Source organism: Podarcis cretensis (assembly GCF_951804945.1).
Source record: "Podarcis cretensis genome assembly, chromosome: 4".
Classification (NCBI taxonomy): domain Eukaryota; kingdom Metazoa; phylum Chordata; class Lepidosauria; order Squamata; family Lacertidae; genus Podarcis; species Podarcis cretensis.
The window spans coordinates 65708227-65724857 of NC_137173.1; the positions used below are offsets into that span (position 1 = coordinate 65708227).

General features: G+C 43.4%; 1 protein-coding gene across 2 annotated transcripts in view; it reads right to left on the reverse strand.

Moving 5' to 3' along the window:
• Positions 1-12651, reverse strand: part of SMS (spermine synthase) — a 44426-nt gene extending 31775 nt beyond the window's left edge. Inside the window, exon 1 of one of the 2 annotated variants that reach the window (XM_079972287.1) lies at positions 12123-12651. In XM_079972287.1, the coding sequence (XP_079828413.1) occupies positions 12123-12405 (283 nt within the window). In that variant the 5' untranslated portion in view covers positions 12406-12651. Of the gene's footprint in view, positions 1-4899; positions 5310-12122 lie in introns of those variants that run through there. The other variant, XM_079972288.1, reaches the window with a different exon arrangement.
• Between the last annotated feature and the right edge of the window lie 3980 nt (positions 12652-16631).

Sequence of the window (16631 nt, forward strand, 5' to 3'; positions counted from 1 at the left end):
CTTCAACTAGTGGGCCATGGCCTAATCCAAGGTAGGTTGCAACAGGAATACTACCACTATGCAAAGATATGGTGAAACGTTAAGAAATGGGTCTCCAAATGCATGTTTGGGTTAAAAGTAAGTCTGAAAAAGTTGAAGATACACAGAAAAGCTGACTAATTCCTCAACACTGTTTGTTCTGCAGAACCGATATGAGTAAGGCTGGAGTCCAGTTTGTCTTGCTTGCTATCTTTCAGAGTTAGCTATGCAACACCTATGCAAATGGGATTACACAAGTTTACGCAAGAAGAATTTGGTAGACTAACAAGCATGACAGGCAAACAAGAGGAATTAACTTCTACAATAGTTTCAGAATGCAGATTGAAGCACACGCACAAACTGATCTGAGTTTCAGATTATGATTGTGAGATACTTCTAACACCCGAGAACTTGCTCATCCATTCTTCCTTCCTCACCTCTGCCTTGCAACCATTCTCCCTATTTAATATTAGGATGATGCTTTCTTTTAAAATAGAACCAAACTGCAGAGAGGGAGAACAGAGAATATCTCAACCACAAACAACTTGTGATGATACAGAATACTGAAATATGATTCTTCTACAAACGGAGGAAACATGGCCCTCTGTCCCAGAGAAGCTGCAGTTGTGTCTATATACCCAGAGTCGCACAACCTTTAAACCTTCATAGTACTGTTGATTTTGCTGGGAGCTGAGCTGCTACCCAGCTTTGGAATCTGTTTCTTTATAATGATAATAGCAAGCTGGCCAAGATCAACAGCCATGTGTCACATCCACATAATACATTAAAAGCACATGGCTTCCTCCAAATAATCTTGGGAACTATAGTTTGTGAAGCGTACTAGGTACTGTAGCTCAGCGAAGGGTAAGCTGCCATTCCCATGATCTTTTGAGAAAAGCCATGTGTTTAAAATGTACCGTATTTTTCACTCTATAGGACACACTTTTTCCCCTCCAAAAATGAAGGGGAAATGTGTGTGCATCCTATGGAGCAAATGCGGGGGGGGGGGGGGAGGCAGGCAGGAAAAGCCCCCAAAAGCCACACACAAACTCCGTGCGGCTCTTGCGGGCTTTTCCTCAGGAGGGACAAGGGACTGACGCAGCCAGTCAGTCCCTTCTTCCTCCTCATAGAAAAGCCCACAGGAGCCGTGCGCTCCTTAAAGGGTGCGCGGCTCCTGTGGGCTTTTGCGGGAGGTTGGGGTATTGCCATAGCCCCGCGACCCTCTCCCGGCTGGAGAGGTAGTGCGCGGCTATGGCAGCAGCCTCTCCGCTGCGCGCCTTTCCGCTGCTCCCCGACCTGCTCTTTGGGGCTGGCGGGGGCTTTCCCCCCCCCAGCCCCAAAGAGCAGGTCGAAAGGAACCTGAAGCCTGGAGAGTGAGAGGGGTTGGTGCGCACCGATCCCTCTCACTCTCCAGGCTTCCAAGGTAGCTGCCTGAAGGCGACTGAACACACCTTGAATGGCACCTTGTTTTAGAGGGGGGAAACAAGGGGGGGAATTCTCCCCCTCTTTGCACAGCGCCTCCTGTCGCTTCGCTGAAGGGGCGCTGGGCAGAGAGGGGGAGAATTTTTTTTTCTTGTTCTCCCCCCTCTAAAACAAGGTGCGTCCTATTGTCCGGTGTGTCCTATAGAGCGAAAAATATGGTATGTTGTGACCATTTGAGTACCCCAATAAAGCTGCCAGTTGTTTTGTTGTTCTTTGTTCTAAGCAAGTATTTTTTCCCCATTACACACATATGTGTATATGATAGCAGAACTAGATTATCATTAAAAGAACACTGATTTAGTTGGATCAGGGAAGTAGTATGAGTCTTCTCAGGTTCAAATTCCCACTCAGTCATGAAACTCACTGTGTGGCCGTGGGACAATAGCTCTTTCAGAGCCGAATTTACAATTTACATCACTGGTTAGTTTTGAGAATAAGGAATGGGGGATCAGACCAGGGTGGGGTATGGACAATGCCTTGAGCTCCTTAAAGAAAATGAGAGAAAGAAAAATGTAGCAAATATGAATAAAAATCCCCATACTTTGCTTGAATTTTGCTGCAGTCAACAAGCAATATTGTCAGGTATTTATTTATTTAATATACAACCTTTCTCCCACTGCAGGGCCCAAGCTGGCTCACAACATGAACTAAAACACATACAGCTGAAATGCAAAAAACCCCTAAAAAACAGCTAAATACATGTTATACTTTTTTTAAAAGAAAACAATATGGTAACCAAGTTACCATATTAAAAACAGCACTGAATCAAAACAACTTACAACCACAAAAGCAAAAGAAAATATACAGCACAGATCATTAAAAGTTATTGCCACACCATATTGTTAGTGGCCAAAGGCCTGTCTAAAAAACATATTTGCCTACGAATGGAAGGAAAGCATAGAGGGAGCTAGCCTTGCCTCCTGTGGAAAGGATTTCAACAATCTGAGAGCAGCCACTGACAAGGTAAGGCATAACAGCAGTGCTCCTACGTGTCGCATAGGAATTAGCAAAAATGGTCCTGTAACTGGAAGGCTTACGTAACTCACTTGCACCTAGAGCTAAGCTAGTTATATCAGGCACACCAGATATAAATTTGTATTATAAGGCGTGCTGCCTGAGCTGCATCAGTACAAAACTCTACCACTGGGATTCAAAGATCTGCTTAGCTTCAAGAGGCGTTGTGCTGATCCTGCAAATTTTTTGATCTTTAGCCCCTAAAATGGTAGACCCCAATGCCATATAACAAACCACCTCTGGAATTTCCAATTTAAAAAAAAACGGTGTTTGCCAGCAGAAATGAGAGCTGTAGTTCAGAGGGATGGGGTTCTAAAGTTCCCTTGGGTTCACACAGAACTAGTTTTCCAGTTCTTTGAATCCCAGCCTATGCATATCACAACTATGCACACCTTTGGTTCAAAAATGAGATTAGCACAGCAACTGAAGCAAGCCCATGATTGCCCAATTACAAAATGGAGCAGCTTCATTTTCCTGTAGTGCAAATAATCTATAGGATTATTTATACCTCTACATGTAAAATAAAAAAATTCCTTCCAGCAGCACCTTGGAGACCAACTAAGTTTGTTACTGGTATGAGCTTTCGTGTGCATGCACACTTCTTCAGATCTATATACCTAGATAAGTGATGGTAAATTGCAGATTAAGGTCCCACCCTCCAAAGCAAGCCCCATGAGCACACCTTCTGCTTCCAAGTAAACGATGAATGGATATAGCAGGAGAAGAGCCAGAACTGACCTGATTCCTTATTTATGCAAGTGCAATCCTTTACACTACAAATGTACAGTGCGTCATTTGCATTAACAGCTGCCATTCACTCACATATAAATAAATAAGCTACTGCACTTGAACAACTGAGACGAAACATGCCCATTACCATAAAAGTTGCTTTGTACACTTTCCTCCATACATGCACTCTTCATAACGTGTTGGTAGCAAATAAAGGGTTGACCATCCTCCCAAATGCCATTAAAACTGGCATGCTCAAAAGACTGAATGCCACTTTTGGAGCTGCTAGAGGGTTTTCAAAATCATTATAGCTCAACTGTTCCGAACATCTGAAACACAGGTTGTAAACTAATTTACTGTAATAACTATGTGGGCAGTAAACGCTTAATTGCCAAATAAAGATTTGAGAATAATGGTCATAAGCTCCACAGCTAGTTCCTTTTAACCCTTAATAATAAGGGTTGGAGGAATGCAAAACAAAACGCTCCTGATTTCTTTTCTTTGCAACTTAACAGAGGACTCCCAATATAAGACACTTCCTGATCTTTCATTTCCTGCTAGGTTTTTTTCCTCCCTTTTTGAAAAAGTTATCATTAACACAGAGGCCCTTCCCCAATATCAATCCATTGAACTCCACTTTTTCTCCCTGGGCCCCGATTTTCCATATCAATAGATCACTTCCTTTCACAATCATCAGGATTACTGGAGAAAATAAGCTGAATAACCTTCGTCACTGTCAGCACAGCTGCAAAAGCAAAAAGAGAGTCACCGCCTAAGGGACAGATTAAGGTCACGCATGCGACTACAAGGCGTGCACGATCATCCCTTCCTCGAAAATTCACAGGCGCATACTTTTAAAAAGCCAGTTACAAAGTCATTTTTGCAAGCACGGGCAAGCAATTTAATAACTTTTATATATGCAAAGAGAGCGTGCCCCCGGGGGGGGGGGGGACGGTACGGAGACAGAGAATCGAAAAAGGCCCTTGCTGGTCTATTTTCGGATGCAGAGTGTCGATCAGAGCCTGTGCCCAGGGAAATGAATGGAGAAAAATTACATGCGGTGGAGGGGGGGGGAGAGAGAAATAAGGCACATGCGGCGGGGGAGGGGGGCGAAGAAATCTGTATGGCTGGAGAAACAGAAGAGCGGGGCTGAGCTTCAGGGAATCTGCATATATGAAGGGGAGGAGCTGCAAAGACGAAGGTTAGAAAATAATACGGGAGGGGGAAATCCCAACATGGGGAGGCCGAAGGCTGCGGCTGTAGGCGCAAAAGTTGGCGGCAAAAGGGCTCCCGGTTGAGCCCGGGCGAAACGCGGGCATGTGCGGCACAGCTTCGGGGGTCAGCGGGAGGGGAAGGCGCCCGGCGCGGCTTAGTCAGCAAAGGCAGTGGCCTGCGCCCAGCAGCCGCGGCTGCTCCTGACGGTGCAAAGAGGAGCAGCTCGGGCCTGCAGCAGCGAGCCATGGCTGTGCAAGAGAGGAGAGGCACCGCAACGGCGCCCGCCCGCCCGCCCAGCCAGCCACTCTGCCTTCCTTCGCTGCAGGAGCCTCTTCCTTCTCCCTCCCCCCCCCCCCGAAAAATAAAAGGGTGGAAGCGTGGGGTCGGTCTCGCCGGCCGGGGTTAGGGTGGGCAGGGGAAACCCCGAGCGAGGCGCCTCACCTGTGGCGCTGAGCATGAAGTCGAGGGTGCTGTGTCGCGCGGCTGCCATAGTGAGGTAGAGCCCTGTGCCATGCCTGGTGGAGCGGCCGTGGCTGCTGCGCTGCGAGTGCCACCGAGTGCGTGTGTGTGTGTGTGTGTTACGCACGCGGGGTTGAGGCCGGGGTTGCCGCCGAGCGGGGAGAGCCCGAAGGGGAGGGGCAGCCTGGCTGGGAGCGAATGAGTCGGCGATGGGGGGGGGGGGAGAGGGAGAGGGAGGCAAAAGCAGAGAATTGGCTGCGACTCCTCAGAGCCAGGACGGAGAGGTGGCCGCCCTCGCTGCTTGCTCGCCGCCTTGCTTGCTTGCTTGCTCGCCCGGCCGCCTCCCTCGGGGAGCGCGGAACCGCAGGCGCTTTGCTCAGGAGTTGTTGCTATTGTGTGAGCAAGGCGGGCTTTGCTAATGCGGTAGCCGCTGAAACGGCCTCGCGGTTTACATTCCCCAAGCCCGCCCAAAAGCTGCTTGTCAGGTTGGGGGGGGGTTTAGGAGAAAAACAAGCTATTGTGGGGGGGGGGACGACTAGGAAACTGCCCAAGCTTGGGTTGTTGTAACTTATTTTAAAAGCTCCCAAGAGGAAAAGAGTGCAAGCTTCTGAATCGCACAGGACTCCTTGCCAAGCCCATTAGGATTTTCACACTAGTACTCTAACACCAGGTCAGCCCCTTATTCCCAGCCCCATGGCCCCTCTCACCCTCAGCTCCCTTATCTCTGCCCCCATGCCTTTTTTACTTAGCGTTTTCATTTCTGATGTTCAGTCATTACAAAATAGAAGTTCCCATGTTCAAATAGAGATCTAGGTTACTGTGTGTTTGGGTGGGTGGGTATTTGTTTGATAGGACACGTTGAATTGTAGAAGTTTCAGTGGTTGCCTCATGTCTCCTGCATTTGGAAATTACTCAGCAACCAGTTCCAAAAATGAGCTTCAAGTAGCTTGAAAGCTGGTGTTTTAACAAAGTTTGTTGAGCAGAATTTTCTTAGGGGGACGCAGCAACTGTAGGAGAAAAGCTCTACGTGGTAGTAAGCCAGCCAACCACAGCAGTTAGCGTAATTCCAACAGAAAATACACTTCCAGGCCTACTGGTCATAAGCCTGTAACACAGAAAGGAAAATCTGCCATCTTTTCCTTCTGTGAAGTTGAAAACAAAGCCTAACAGCATGTGACTTACCCAACATACTGGCCAGGTATGGCAGGCCCACCAGGGACTAGTGAATGCCCAAACTAATCCTGTCCTAACCCTGTTTATCTGGAAGTAAACCCTGCTGAATTTAATAGGACTTGCTTCTGAATAGACTTGGTTAGGATTGTGCTGAACCACTCTCACAACTGGGTTAGTTTAAAAAATGAAACTGCTACTGCAAAACCAGCATAATGAGCAAATCAGAGAGCTAATGCTAACACAGTATTTCCCAGAAATGAGGTGATTCAGCATCCAAACTAAGACAACAAAACAGATCCTATTTTAAATGGTCTATTCCTGCATATCCAATGATTTTCTTTTGAACAGCTATTCCTAAAATCCTCTATCCCTTTGGTGTGGAATGTTTGTGTGTCTCATCCCTGAAAGCCACATTTATTTGTGCCCACACAGTGCTAATTTTCCTTCCAAGCCTACTCCCTCAAAACAGGCCTCCGCTATTATCAACCTTTTTTTGTCCCTCTTAGCTTTTAGAAGGCTGCTCCTCCCTCCTGAAAAAAATCCCGAATCTAATCACTGAGGAATACTTCCAACATTGTTTTAGAAAGCTATGACAGTACTCTTGGGAGCTGCATTCTTGTCTAAGAATTGAAATAAAAAGTTTGGTGCAGAAAACAGGAAAGGGTGAGGACAGAAACTTAACACTTTCTTCACCTGCCACTTTTGCAGCTTCCACAGAGAAAGCTTTTAAAAAATTTAAGTCTTACAAACATGTATCTTGAATTCCACAGTCAGTTTGTGGGAAAAGTAGCTGGGTGGGGGGAAAGGTTAAGCATCCCCACCTCTACCGCATTACCTTTACATGGCAAAGCAAAAAAAAAAACAGAGTCTCATAGCTTTGGTTTATTGATTTGAACATAACATTGAGTTAGAGGCACACAAGAACATGCAGCCAGAACTTACTGAATGCACACAGAAAGCCTCTGTGCACATATGGGTCTCTGTATTCACTATAGTGTCTATGCCTGTGAGTGGACAGAGCTGCCCCTGTCATTTAAGTGAAGGGAGAAGTCTGCACATGTTTACGCAACAGTTGCTGTGCACTGAACAACCTACCAAACTCTTGTTTATTGTAGCTTTGGATTAAGTCCAGTGCTCAAAGTGGGGTGGAGGGGGTGGGGGATGAGAAGAGTGTCAGCTGTGAAATCTTTTTTTTTTTTTTTTTTTTTACAGTGCATTCTTTAGGAATAAATCCCACTGAGTATTTTCTGGCAAGTAAGTGTGCATAGGACTGCCTTCTCAACCTGCAATCCTATACCCATATAGGGTATGTATGGAGCTTATTTGTGAGTCATGCACAGCATTTCATTGTAACGCTGCAGTCCTACACACTTACTTGGGAGTGAACTCAACTGAAAACAATTGGACTCTATTGTGGGTAAACATGTATAGGTTGGCACTGTTGGTGGCTTTTTGCAAAATATAGTGATCTTCCTCAGTGTAACCAAGTGGGATGGATTTAAGTCTACCTGAAAAGAAGTGGGACAGCATCCTATCCCACTTTATTCTTACTTTGCACACTGATTTATATCAGAACTATGATACATATGTTGAATACATATGTGTGGCACTGGGCCAGTTCACAAAGAAGGTTTAGTACATGTACCCTGTATATACACCATCACTTAACAATACGTTCTGGTTAGATTACTGCAACACGTTATATGTAGAGCTGCCTTTGAAGATGGTTTGGAAACTTCAGCTGATGCAGAATTCAGTGGTCAGGTTGCTCACCAGGGAAAGACAGTTTGAGTGTATTACGCCAATCCTGGGCCAACTGTACTGGCTGCCAATTAGCTTCCAGGCTAAGCTCAAAGTGCTGGTTTTGTACCTATAAAGCCTTAGCTTCCAGGCTAAGCTCAAAGTGCTGGTTTTGTACCTATAAAGCCTTAGCTTCCAGGCTAAGCTCAAAGTGCTGGTTTTGTACCTATAAAGCCTTAAATGGCTCAGGACTGCATCTCCCCATATAAACCAACCTGAATTCTACAGTCATAATCTGAAGCCCTTCTTGGTGTGTCTCCTCCACGAGGTCCTGAAGGTGGCAAAATGAGAATGGGCCTTTTCTGTGTTGGCTCCCCATTTCTTGAATGCTCTCTGCAGGAAGGGTTGTCAGGCACCATTATACACCTTTAGGTGCCAGGCCTTCTATGGCCTTTTAAATGTTTGGGGCGGGGTGTTATTGTTTTAACTCTTTATTTTGTGATTTTATCCTGTGAACTGCAAAATGCTTTTATCCTGCGATTTACAAAGCTGAAGGGCAGTATATAAATATTAGTATTATTATTAATAATAATAATTTGCCCTTTGCGCAGAGACCTTAAATAGTTCATCTGGGCATACTACCATATGTACACAGTATAACATCTTGCTTCATATGCAATCACTATGCACACCATATCCTGTGTGGAAGGTACATGTATTCAGAGAAGCTGGCTTTGTTTCACTGAAGTCAAAGGCATAACAGTTCCATAATCAGCACTTTAGTAGTTATGTTGCAGTGGAAATAAATAAGCAGACCTCTATTAACTTTAATGGTGTCGGAGCAGGCCCTGCATCAACGTGGTTTTGTAGGCTTAGGGATATTAAAACAGCACTAGTAAATATTTCTACAACTAGCAAGTTTCTAAATCAAGACATCTCTTCTGCAAGATGTGCCATGAGGCTTTGTTTGTGCATGTTTAAGACTCCCTATATAACATACTTTTAGACGTTGCCATTAGTGAGTAATACATATTGGCACCTACAACTCATGCAATATTCATTCTTGCAGGGATGGCTTCAGCACTTGGCATCCTTGGGCTGCTGCAAGGTCCACAATGATGCTTTCCATGCCACACACACACCCATAACATTGTTTCTGGTCCAGCACTCTGAGGTAGGGCTAGAACCAGGAACCTTTTAACTTTTGATCATTGTAGGAAATTAAAAGGGTAGCTAGATCCAGCTGCCTGGTGCCATTTTGACCAGCTAGATAAGCTTGCGCTCTTACAGTTGTTTTAACTGAATGTTTTTATTTGTTTTTAGTTTTTATCTGTTTTAATTATCAGTTTTGTTTTTTATCCACTTAATATTCTATTCTCTGACTGCTGGTCTATGACTGTAATTGATTGATTGATTGATTGATTGATTGATAAGCTTGCCAGGGCCCGCTGACAGAGACACGCCCCCCCCCCAAGGTGACCCTTTGCCTGGGCAACTACCAAACTTGGAGCTGACTCTCCCTCCCTACAATGAATCATAATTCCCCATTTTTAGTATATGTGCTGCCAAAGCGAGCACCATAATTTCCATATTTCCAGGTTTCATTTTTTAAAAAAGTAAGTTCCTAGCATTTGTAGAACCTGAGATACAAGGGGAAACATGCAGGTACTTTTCTCATTTTTTTGTGAGAAGCAAAACTCCAAACCTTCAGTTTTTCATTACCCTTCACCCCTAAATAAATTATTGTGAGCACCCATATTCATATATTGTTGCACATATAGTATAATATGCTGTACCACTGAGCTACAGACCTTCTGATCCACAATTCCTTAGACCAGAGGTGTGAAACCTAGGGGTCAGATAGGAGAAACATGCTTCCTGGAAATTGGCACCTTTATCCTACAACTGCCATATGAACATTCTGGGGTTCAAGGCATGCACATGTACATTGCACATGTGGGTCTTGTAGGTGCTACACTTGGTATCCTATCAGCGAAAAACCTGTTCAGAAATGCCTAAGGCTGGGCCTGCATGAACCTTTCACCCTGAAAACGAACTGACAGAAAACTGCATTGTTCAAGTAGAGTCACCTTGAAAGTTGCTTTGTTCATTAACAATATGCCAGAAGCTTGACAAGGTTTTACCCGCTGTTCATGCGAACCCAACTGACCCTAAGAGTCTTGACTTTTAATTAACAGAGTTTGGGAATGATAAAAGTGTATCAGTTTGTTACAGACCTTGTTAAGTAGTTATAAGCACAATTGAAAGTCTAAAACTCTAGTTCAGTTGAGCGCTGAATGTTTATTTCTGCCTGATATATTACTGTACTTTGGAAGCACATTAGACTAGCATATTTTCTTTTAAAAAATGGCTCCAGGGCTGTTATTTTAAAAGGCAGATATAATTGTGCTGTGACCCAGAAGAAGGCTTCAGGCCCTGCTCACAGCAGACATGTCTCTTCCATCCACCATTTCTGCTGATTTGTTACAGCTTTGACTGCATGTTGTTACATGAAGTGCCATTGGCTTAAGCAGGCTGGGAAGCTTCTTCATTATGGTTTGGGCCCATTAAAACAATAAAAAATGTAGCATTTTACTTATGCTATGATGAGAGATAAAAGAATCAAAATTAAATTAGGTGGTTTGGATCTTTTGAAACGTAATTTGTAGTATTCCCCATCTAAAATGTTTGGGATGTGTATATATAAAGTTTTTCCTGAAGAGCCCAACCCTCATAACCTTCCCTGCCTTTGCTATCAAATGCCAGCTGGAAAGAAGCCTGACACCACTTGAAGATGCCTGGACTTGGACCTTATTACAGTGCAGCTGCTTTAATTTGCTTACAAATTCTTTCCTCTGTCTGCACAGTCTTGTTTCTATTGATAGCTGTTTTATTGGTGTTTGCCGGGGGGGGGGTTCGTTTTTTGTTTTACAGCCTTAAAAAAACACTTTGAGAGCCTTATTTCAGCATAAATTCTTTCTATAAATGCTTAAAGTTCAGATTGGGAACCAATGGCCCTCCAGAGGTTGCTGGAATGCAACTCCCATCCCACCTCCACCCCCACCCCCCGAACATTGGTCATTGTGGCTGGGGCAATTGGATTTCAACAACATCTGGAGGGCCACAGGATCATCACCTTGGCTTTAAAGTCTTCCAGAGAGAGAGTATATTTCTCAGTTGAGTAGCAACCAAGAACACCCCAGCACTCTCTACACACTAATGGAAAACCGAAGAGGTTATGACAGAAAAACATAGAGGTAGAGAAGGTTTCTCAGGTACACTAGGTCTTTCAAGACCATACATGGCTTTACTAACTTTGGTTTGAGCATGAAAGGCAATTAAAAAGCTAGTGCAGATATGGGAGATCACAGTATATAATGTGCTCTTCTTATATGACCCATAATAGGGAGCAGGCCAAGAAGTACACTGTTCCAGAGATGCCTATAAAACAAGGAGAAAGCGGGAGAAAACAAGCTTGTTCCATCCTGCATGCGACAGCCATTTAGATATTTGAAGATGACAATTATATCCCCTCAGTCTCTATTGCCAGGCTAAACATACCCAATTTCCTCAACCGTTCCGCATAAGCAGGGATGGGGGGGGGGGAGCTGAGGGGGCCATCACCCCAGGCACAGCTTTTCCACTTGTACTACTGGCAAGCCAGGTTTCCCCCATCTTATATTTGTGCAGCTGGTTCTTCCTGCCTAAGTGGAAAAACTGACATTTGTCCCTATGGAAATTCATTTTGTCAGTATTGGCCCAGTGCTTCAATCTATTCTCCCAGATCTGTCTTCGGTAGTATTGGCTACCCCTCCCAGTTTGGTGTCATCTGCAAATTTGACGAGCATCCCCTCCATACCTTCATCCAAGTTGTTTATAAAAATGTTGGACAACAACAGGCCCAAGACAGAACCCTGCAGCACCCCACTTGTCACTTTCCCCCCAAATGACGAGGAACCATTAGTGAGCACCAGCTACAAATTGAACAGTTACCTCATCCAGTTCACGTTTTACCAGGTTCTCCACAAGAATATCACGGGGGACTTTGTCAAAAGCCTTACTGAAATCAAGATACACTATGTCAAGAGCATTTCCCTGATCCACCAAGCTTACGTATATCAAGAAAAGAAATCACAGCATCCTTTTCATGGTTTAATTATCTGTTCTAGGACCTTTCCTGGCATCAGTGTCAAGGTGACCAGTCAGTAGTTACCTTGGTCTTCTCCCCACCACCACCACCTTTTTGAAGTTGGGGACAACATTTGCTTGCTTCCAGCCCACAGAGACCTCACCTGTTCTCCAAGAATTCTCAAAGATTGTAGGCAGAGGCTCTGAGGTGACATCTGCAGGCTCCTTTAGTACCCTTGGGTGCAGCTCATCAGGCCCTGGAGATTTGAAATTGTTTAAAGTAGCTAGGTGTTCCCTTACCACCTCTTTTCCTACTTTGGGGTGCAGCTCCCTCATTACATCGTTTATTCTGTTATCACCAGGTTGGGCACTGCTTTCCTTTTGGGTGAAGACAGAGGCCAAGTAGGTGCTGAGCAGTTCTGCATTCTCTCTCTCATCCAGTAGCATTTCTCCATCTTCACACTTTGCTCTTCCTCTTGCTTCGAAGAGAGCTAAAGAAACCTTTTATTATTATTCTTAACCTCTCTACGATTTGCTTGTTCTTCTTCTTGTTATAAATTGGTGCAATTCTATAGAGACTATTGAGGTGATATCCCCACCCCAATAATTGCATTGTGGCTCAGGTGAATCAACGATGTTTCAATTACTCAGCAGTTTTTGAAAATGAGGTCTTTGCAGAGCTGCCACACTTCTTAGGTATGGAAACAAGCCATTAAAGTGGAGATCTGTTTGAAATAAATAAAAGGCTTTCCCACATATTTTTAAAGTCTTCAAACGGTTTCCTTAAAATGTGGTTACACTACTATTTGCAAATTGTGACTGTTTAGCGTACTGTGACAGTGGAGGGGGAGAGAGAAAATCAAGATAAAAGCCGATCAGGAGTTAAATGGGAAAGGGAATGATTTCCATCTGTTGTATTATTTATCATTTTATTTTGCTTTTTGTTTGTTCAACATGCAGTTCAGTAAGCGGCTGCTTGAGGGTACTGCTTTTTGATTTTACTTTTAAGGAGCCAGTGAAACTGTGTAGAATTCACCATCTGTGACCCTGCAGGGAATTTTGGAATGTGTCGCTTAGGTCATACAATATAGGCACGGTGGTGAAGTGTATTAGTGGAAATGTCTGTATTCAAAAATAAAGAGGAGACTGTCACTCTCTGTCTCCCGTATGTTGCAGCTTTTATGTGGCACATTTTAAGCTGAGGCCCTAAAGAAAGCAAAAAAAAAAAAAAAAAAAAAAAAGCAGGAGCAGGAGCATCTCTACAGTCCAGATATCCCAATCAAGCAAACCTACCCAGATAGTAAAATACATTACCTTTCTATATATTGGATTGACTATAGCTGATGATTAATACAATCTCAAACTTTTCTTCTAAATCTATAGCTTCATCAGACTGGAAGATCAATCCTTAAGAATCAGTACTGCAAATAAAGTATTAGAAACAACGATCAAGCCATTCGATGCAAAAGTCATCAGCAGAAACAATGTTTTCGCAATGCTGCAAAACTCTATATACTGGAACAAATGCCAATTCCATACCAACAAAACTTCAATGAATCACACCAGATGTGGTGAGCCACAAGACCAAGTGAAAAAGGTTGCTAGAAGGGGAGCATTATTATCTGTGTCTCTGGAAAGATGAACTGTAACAGACGGTTATGGTTCAGGGTTTAATGAATATGGAAACAAGTTACAAGGGATTCAAATGAAGATTTCAAGTGGGAATCAAGCTGTAGTTTTGCAATGCAGCTAAGTAACAAGGTCTATAAGAGCAATATGCCATCATTTGCCATAAGCCCAGACAGCCAAGCTAAAGAGTTATTTAATTTTCAGGGTGGGGGGGGGGAGTTTCTTACCAGTCCTATGAGTTGCCTCCTACTAAGCCACACAGAACAGAACCACAGATACCAACATAACTAATTCCAGGGTGTATCTATTCCAGTAGGAAATTCTGAAGTGCAGAACTCTTAAAGACAACCCCCCATGGCCATGCCCCGATATTCATATACCTTCTAAGTCTATACAACAGAAACAAACCTTCTACCACAGCAGACAATATGGCTTCAATACCAAGCCAGCTTTCCCCCCTTCTCTCTCCCCACTTCCCCTTTACTTACCATTGAGCCTGATGAAGAGCTCTGGTACACTCAAAAGTTTGCTCACAATATTGTGACATTTTGGTTGTTCATCTTCAAAATAGTTTATTTTTATCTTATTTTGCCAGCCACTTGTCTCTCAGCCTAATCTACCACACAGGGCTATTGTGGGGATAAAATGGAGAGAAGAATCATGTCACCTTGATTACTTTGGAAAAAGGGTGGGAAGTAATAACAACAACAACAACAACAACAACAACTTGGGGAAAGACTACATGGGAGGAGTGAATGAAACTTCATTCAACCCTTAATCTCTTTGTTGTTGTTGTTTAGTCGTTTAGTCGTGTCCGACTCTTCGTGACCCCATGGACCAGAGAACGCCAGGCACTCCTGTCCTCCACTACTATTTGTTTAATAAATCTGCACTATTAAAACTAAACTACCCCAGATTTCTTGAGAGTCCCATGGGCTGCAAGAAGATCAAACCTATCCATTCTTAAGGAAATCATCCCTGAGTGCTCACTGGAAGGACAGATCCTGAAGCTGAGGCTTCAATACTTTGGCCACCACATAAGAAGAGAAGACTCCCTGGAAAGGACCCTAATGTTGGGAAAGGTGGAGGGCACAAGGAGAAGGGGACGACAGAGGACAAGATAGTTGGACAGTGTTCTCGAAGCTACTAACATGAGTTTGACCAAACTGCGGGAGGCAGTGGAAGACAGGAGTGCCTGGCGTGCTCTGGTCCATGGGGTCACAAAGAGTCGGACACGACTAAACAACAACAACCCCAGATTTCAGCCATATACAAATAAAGCATAATGCTAGGTTTCTTTGCAAAAGGACAAGTAATTTCCAGAATTCTAAACTACAGGCCTAAGCAAAGCTTTGGTCAACAGCCACATGTGACCCTGCAGAGCTAATGGCAGTCTCCAAGGGCGGTGTGAACCAACTAAATGCTGTTTAATCATTCCATTCCTTTCAGCCTCTATAAACCTTTCACAGGATTGGATTTATTTCTACACCCCATACATACCTCCAGCATCACCACCTTTCAAGAGCAGTATAAAAAGCTGCATATTCAAATTCCTGCCTCTAGCAAGATTTATAAAATACATAACCCAAAGAAGGGAATTACCACTTGGCTGGTCAATTACTTTCACAGGAGCCCAGGGACTTTCTGGAAACTGGTCCTTGCCCAGGGGGACGAAACCAAGATAACACTGGGGAAACAGATAACTTATCAACTCTTATCACTAATCAATCACCTTGATCAATCTGGGCAGCTAGTGCGTCAGCTTTTAGTATTCGTGTAATTTAAACCTTGGCTATTGGAGCAAGGAAACCCTACGATCAAATCCGGCCAACAAAATATTCTCCCTTTGGCATTCCGAGTGATAAAGAGACCACTGAACATGTTAAATAGCATAAGAATCTGGTACCGGACAGCAAGAATTAAGAGCAGATTGCCATCAGATAACTGTCAAGACTTGCCTCCCAGCAGGAAATGAATTATTTAAAGCTCCATGCATTCTCATCTGGGAGGAAGCCGCAATGAATCCACTAGGACTTGCTTCCAAGTAAATATGGTGTTCTGCTTAAATCTGCCCAAGGACACAGTGGAGATGACAGGTTTCACATAATATTCTTAGCATTTCTTCATAATTTAAATTCGGTTTGCACATTTGGTTGACAGTGATTCTGTTGCAGTAAGTTTCTCTCCTGAGCTTCCCTCATCCACCATAGTGACACAGATGTGAGCAGACAGGATCGAAGCTTGAAAAGCAGTTTTAAATCTTGCATTATTCAAAGTATGTCAACTGCTTAGTGAAACTAGTTAATTATTGAAACTCCTTTGGATAGCTAGTTACTACTTGGGGCCAGGAGAACAATTACATTCTATCTGCAGCAGACATAGTTTCTTTTAAGTGAGTTGCAAGGTCAAATATCTAAGATTATTAGAAAAGGCAGATACACCATTTCAAAGTGTCTTTTGTCTGCAAAACCCTCTATGAATCAAAGAGAGAAGGTTAATTACTTTGTTTTTCAGGAAAGCTGCAGCTCCATCATGAATGGCATAACATAGCAGAGAACTCTCTCTCTCTCTCTTTACTTTCTCAAAAGAATGAAGTTTCCATTTATTTTTTTAAAATAAAAACCCTGTCACTTAAACTGTTTGACCTTCACCATTTTACAAAATCATATGAGCAGGAACCCCACCACCAAAACAGAATAACTGTAATTTACACCAGTATTGGCATGCGTATTGAATATTACCTCAGTATTTACGCAGGAGTAGTTGAAAATTCTTGGCACAATTTATAAAGTGTATAGTGAAAATATATTAAACTTCAGCCAGATTTCACTATGGTGTAAAGATTAACCATAAACCTCTGTTGATCACCATTATCCACCTTAGAATTCATTCCAATTTTGTTTTTCTGGGAGAAGCAAGTTAGAAGGTGAATAGTTTGTGTCAGCCCCCAAGCTCATAAATTCACTGGGCTGCAATCCAACTCAAAAATATGATACACATAAGCCTAATGAAACCATTCTAATCTGTGTTGGACTGTGGTCTGG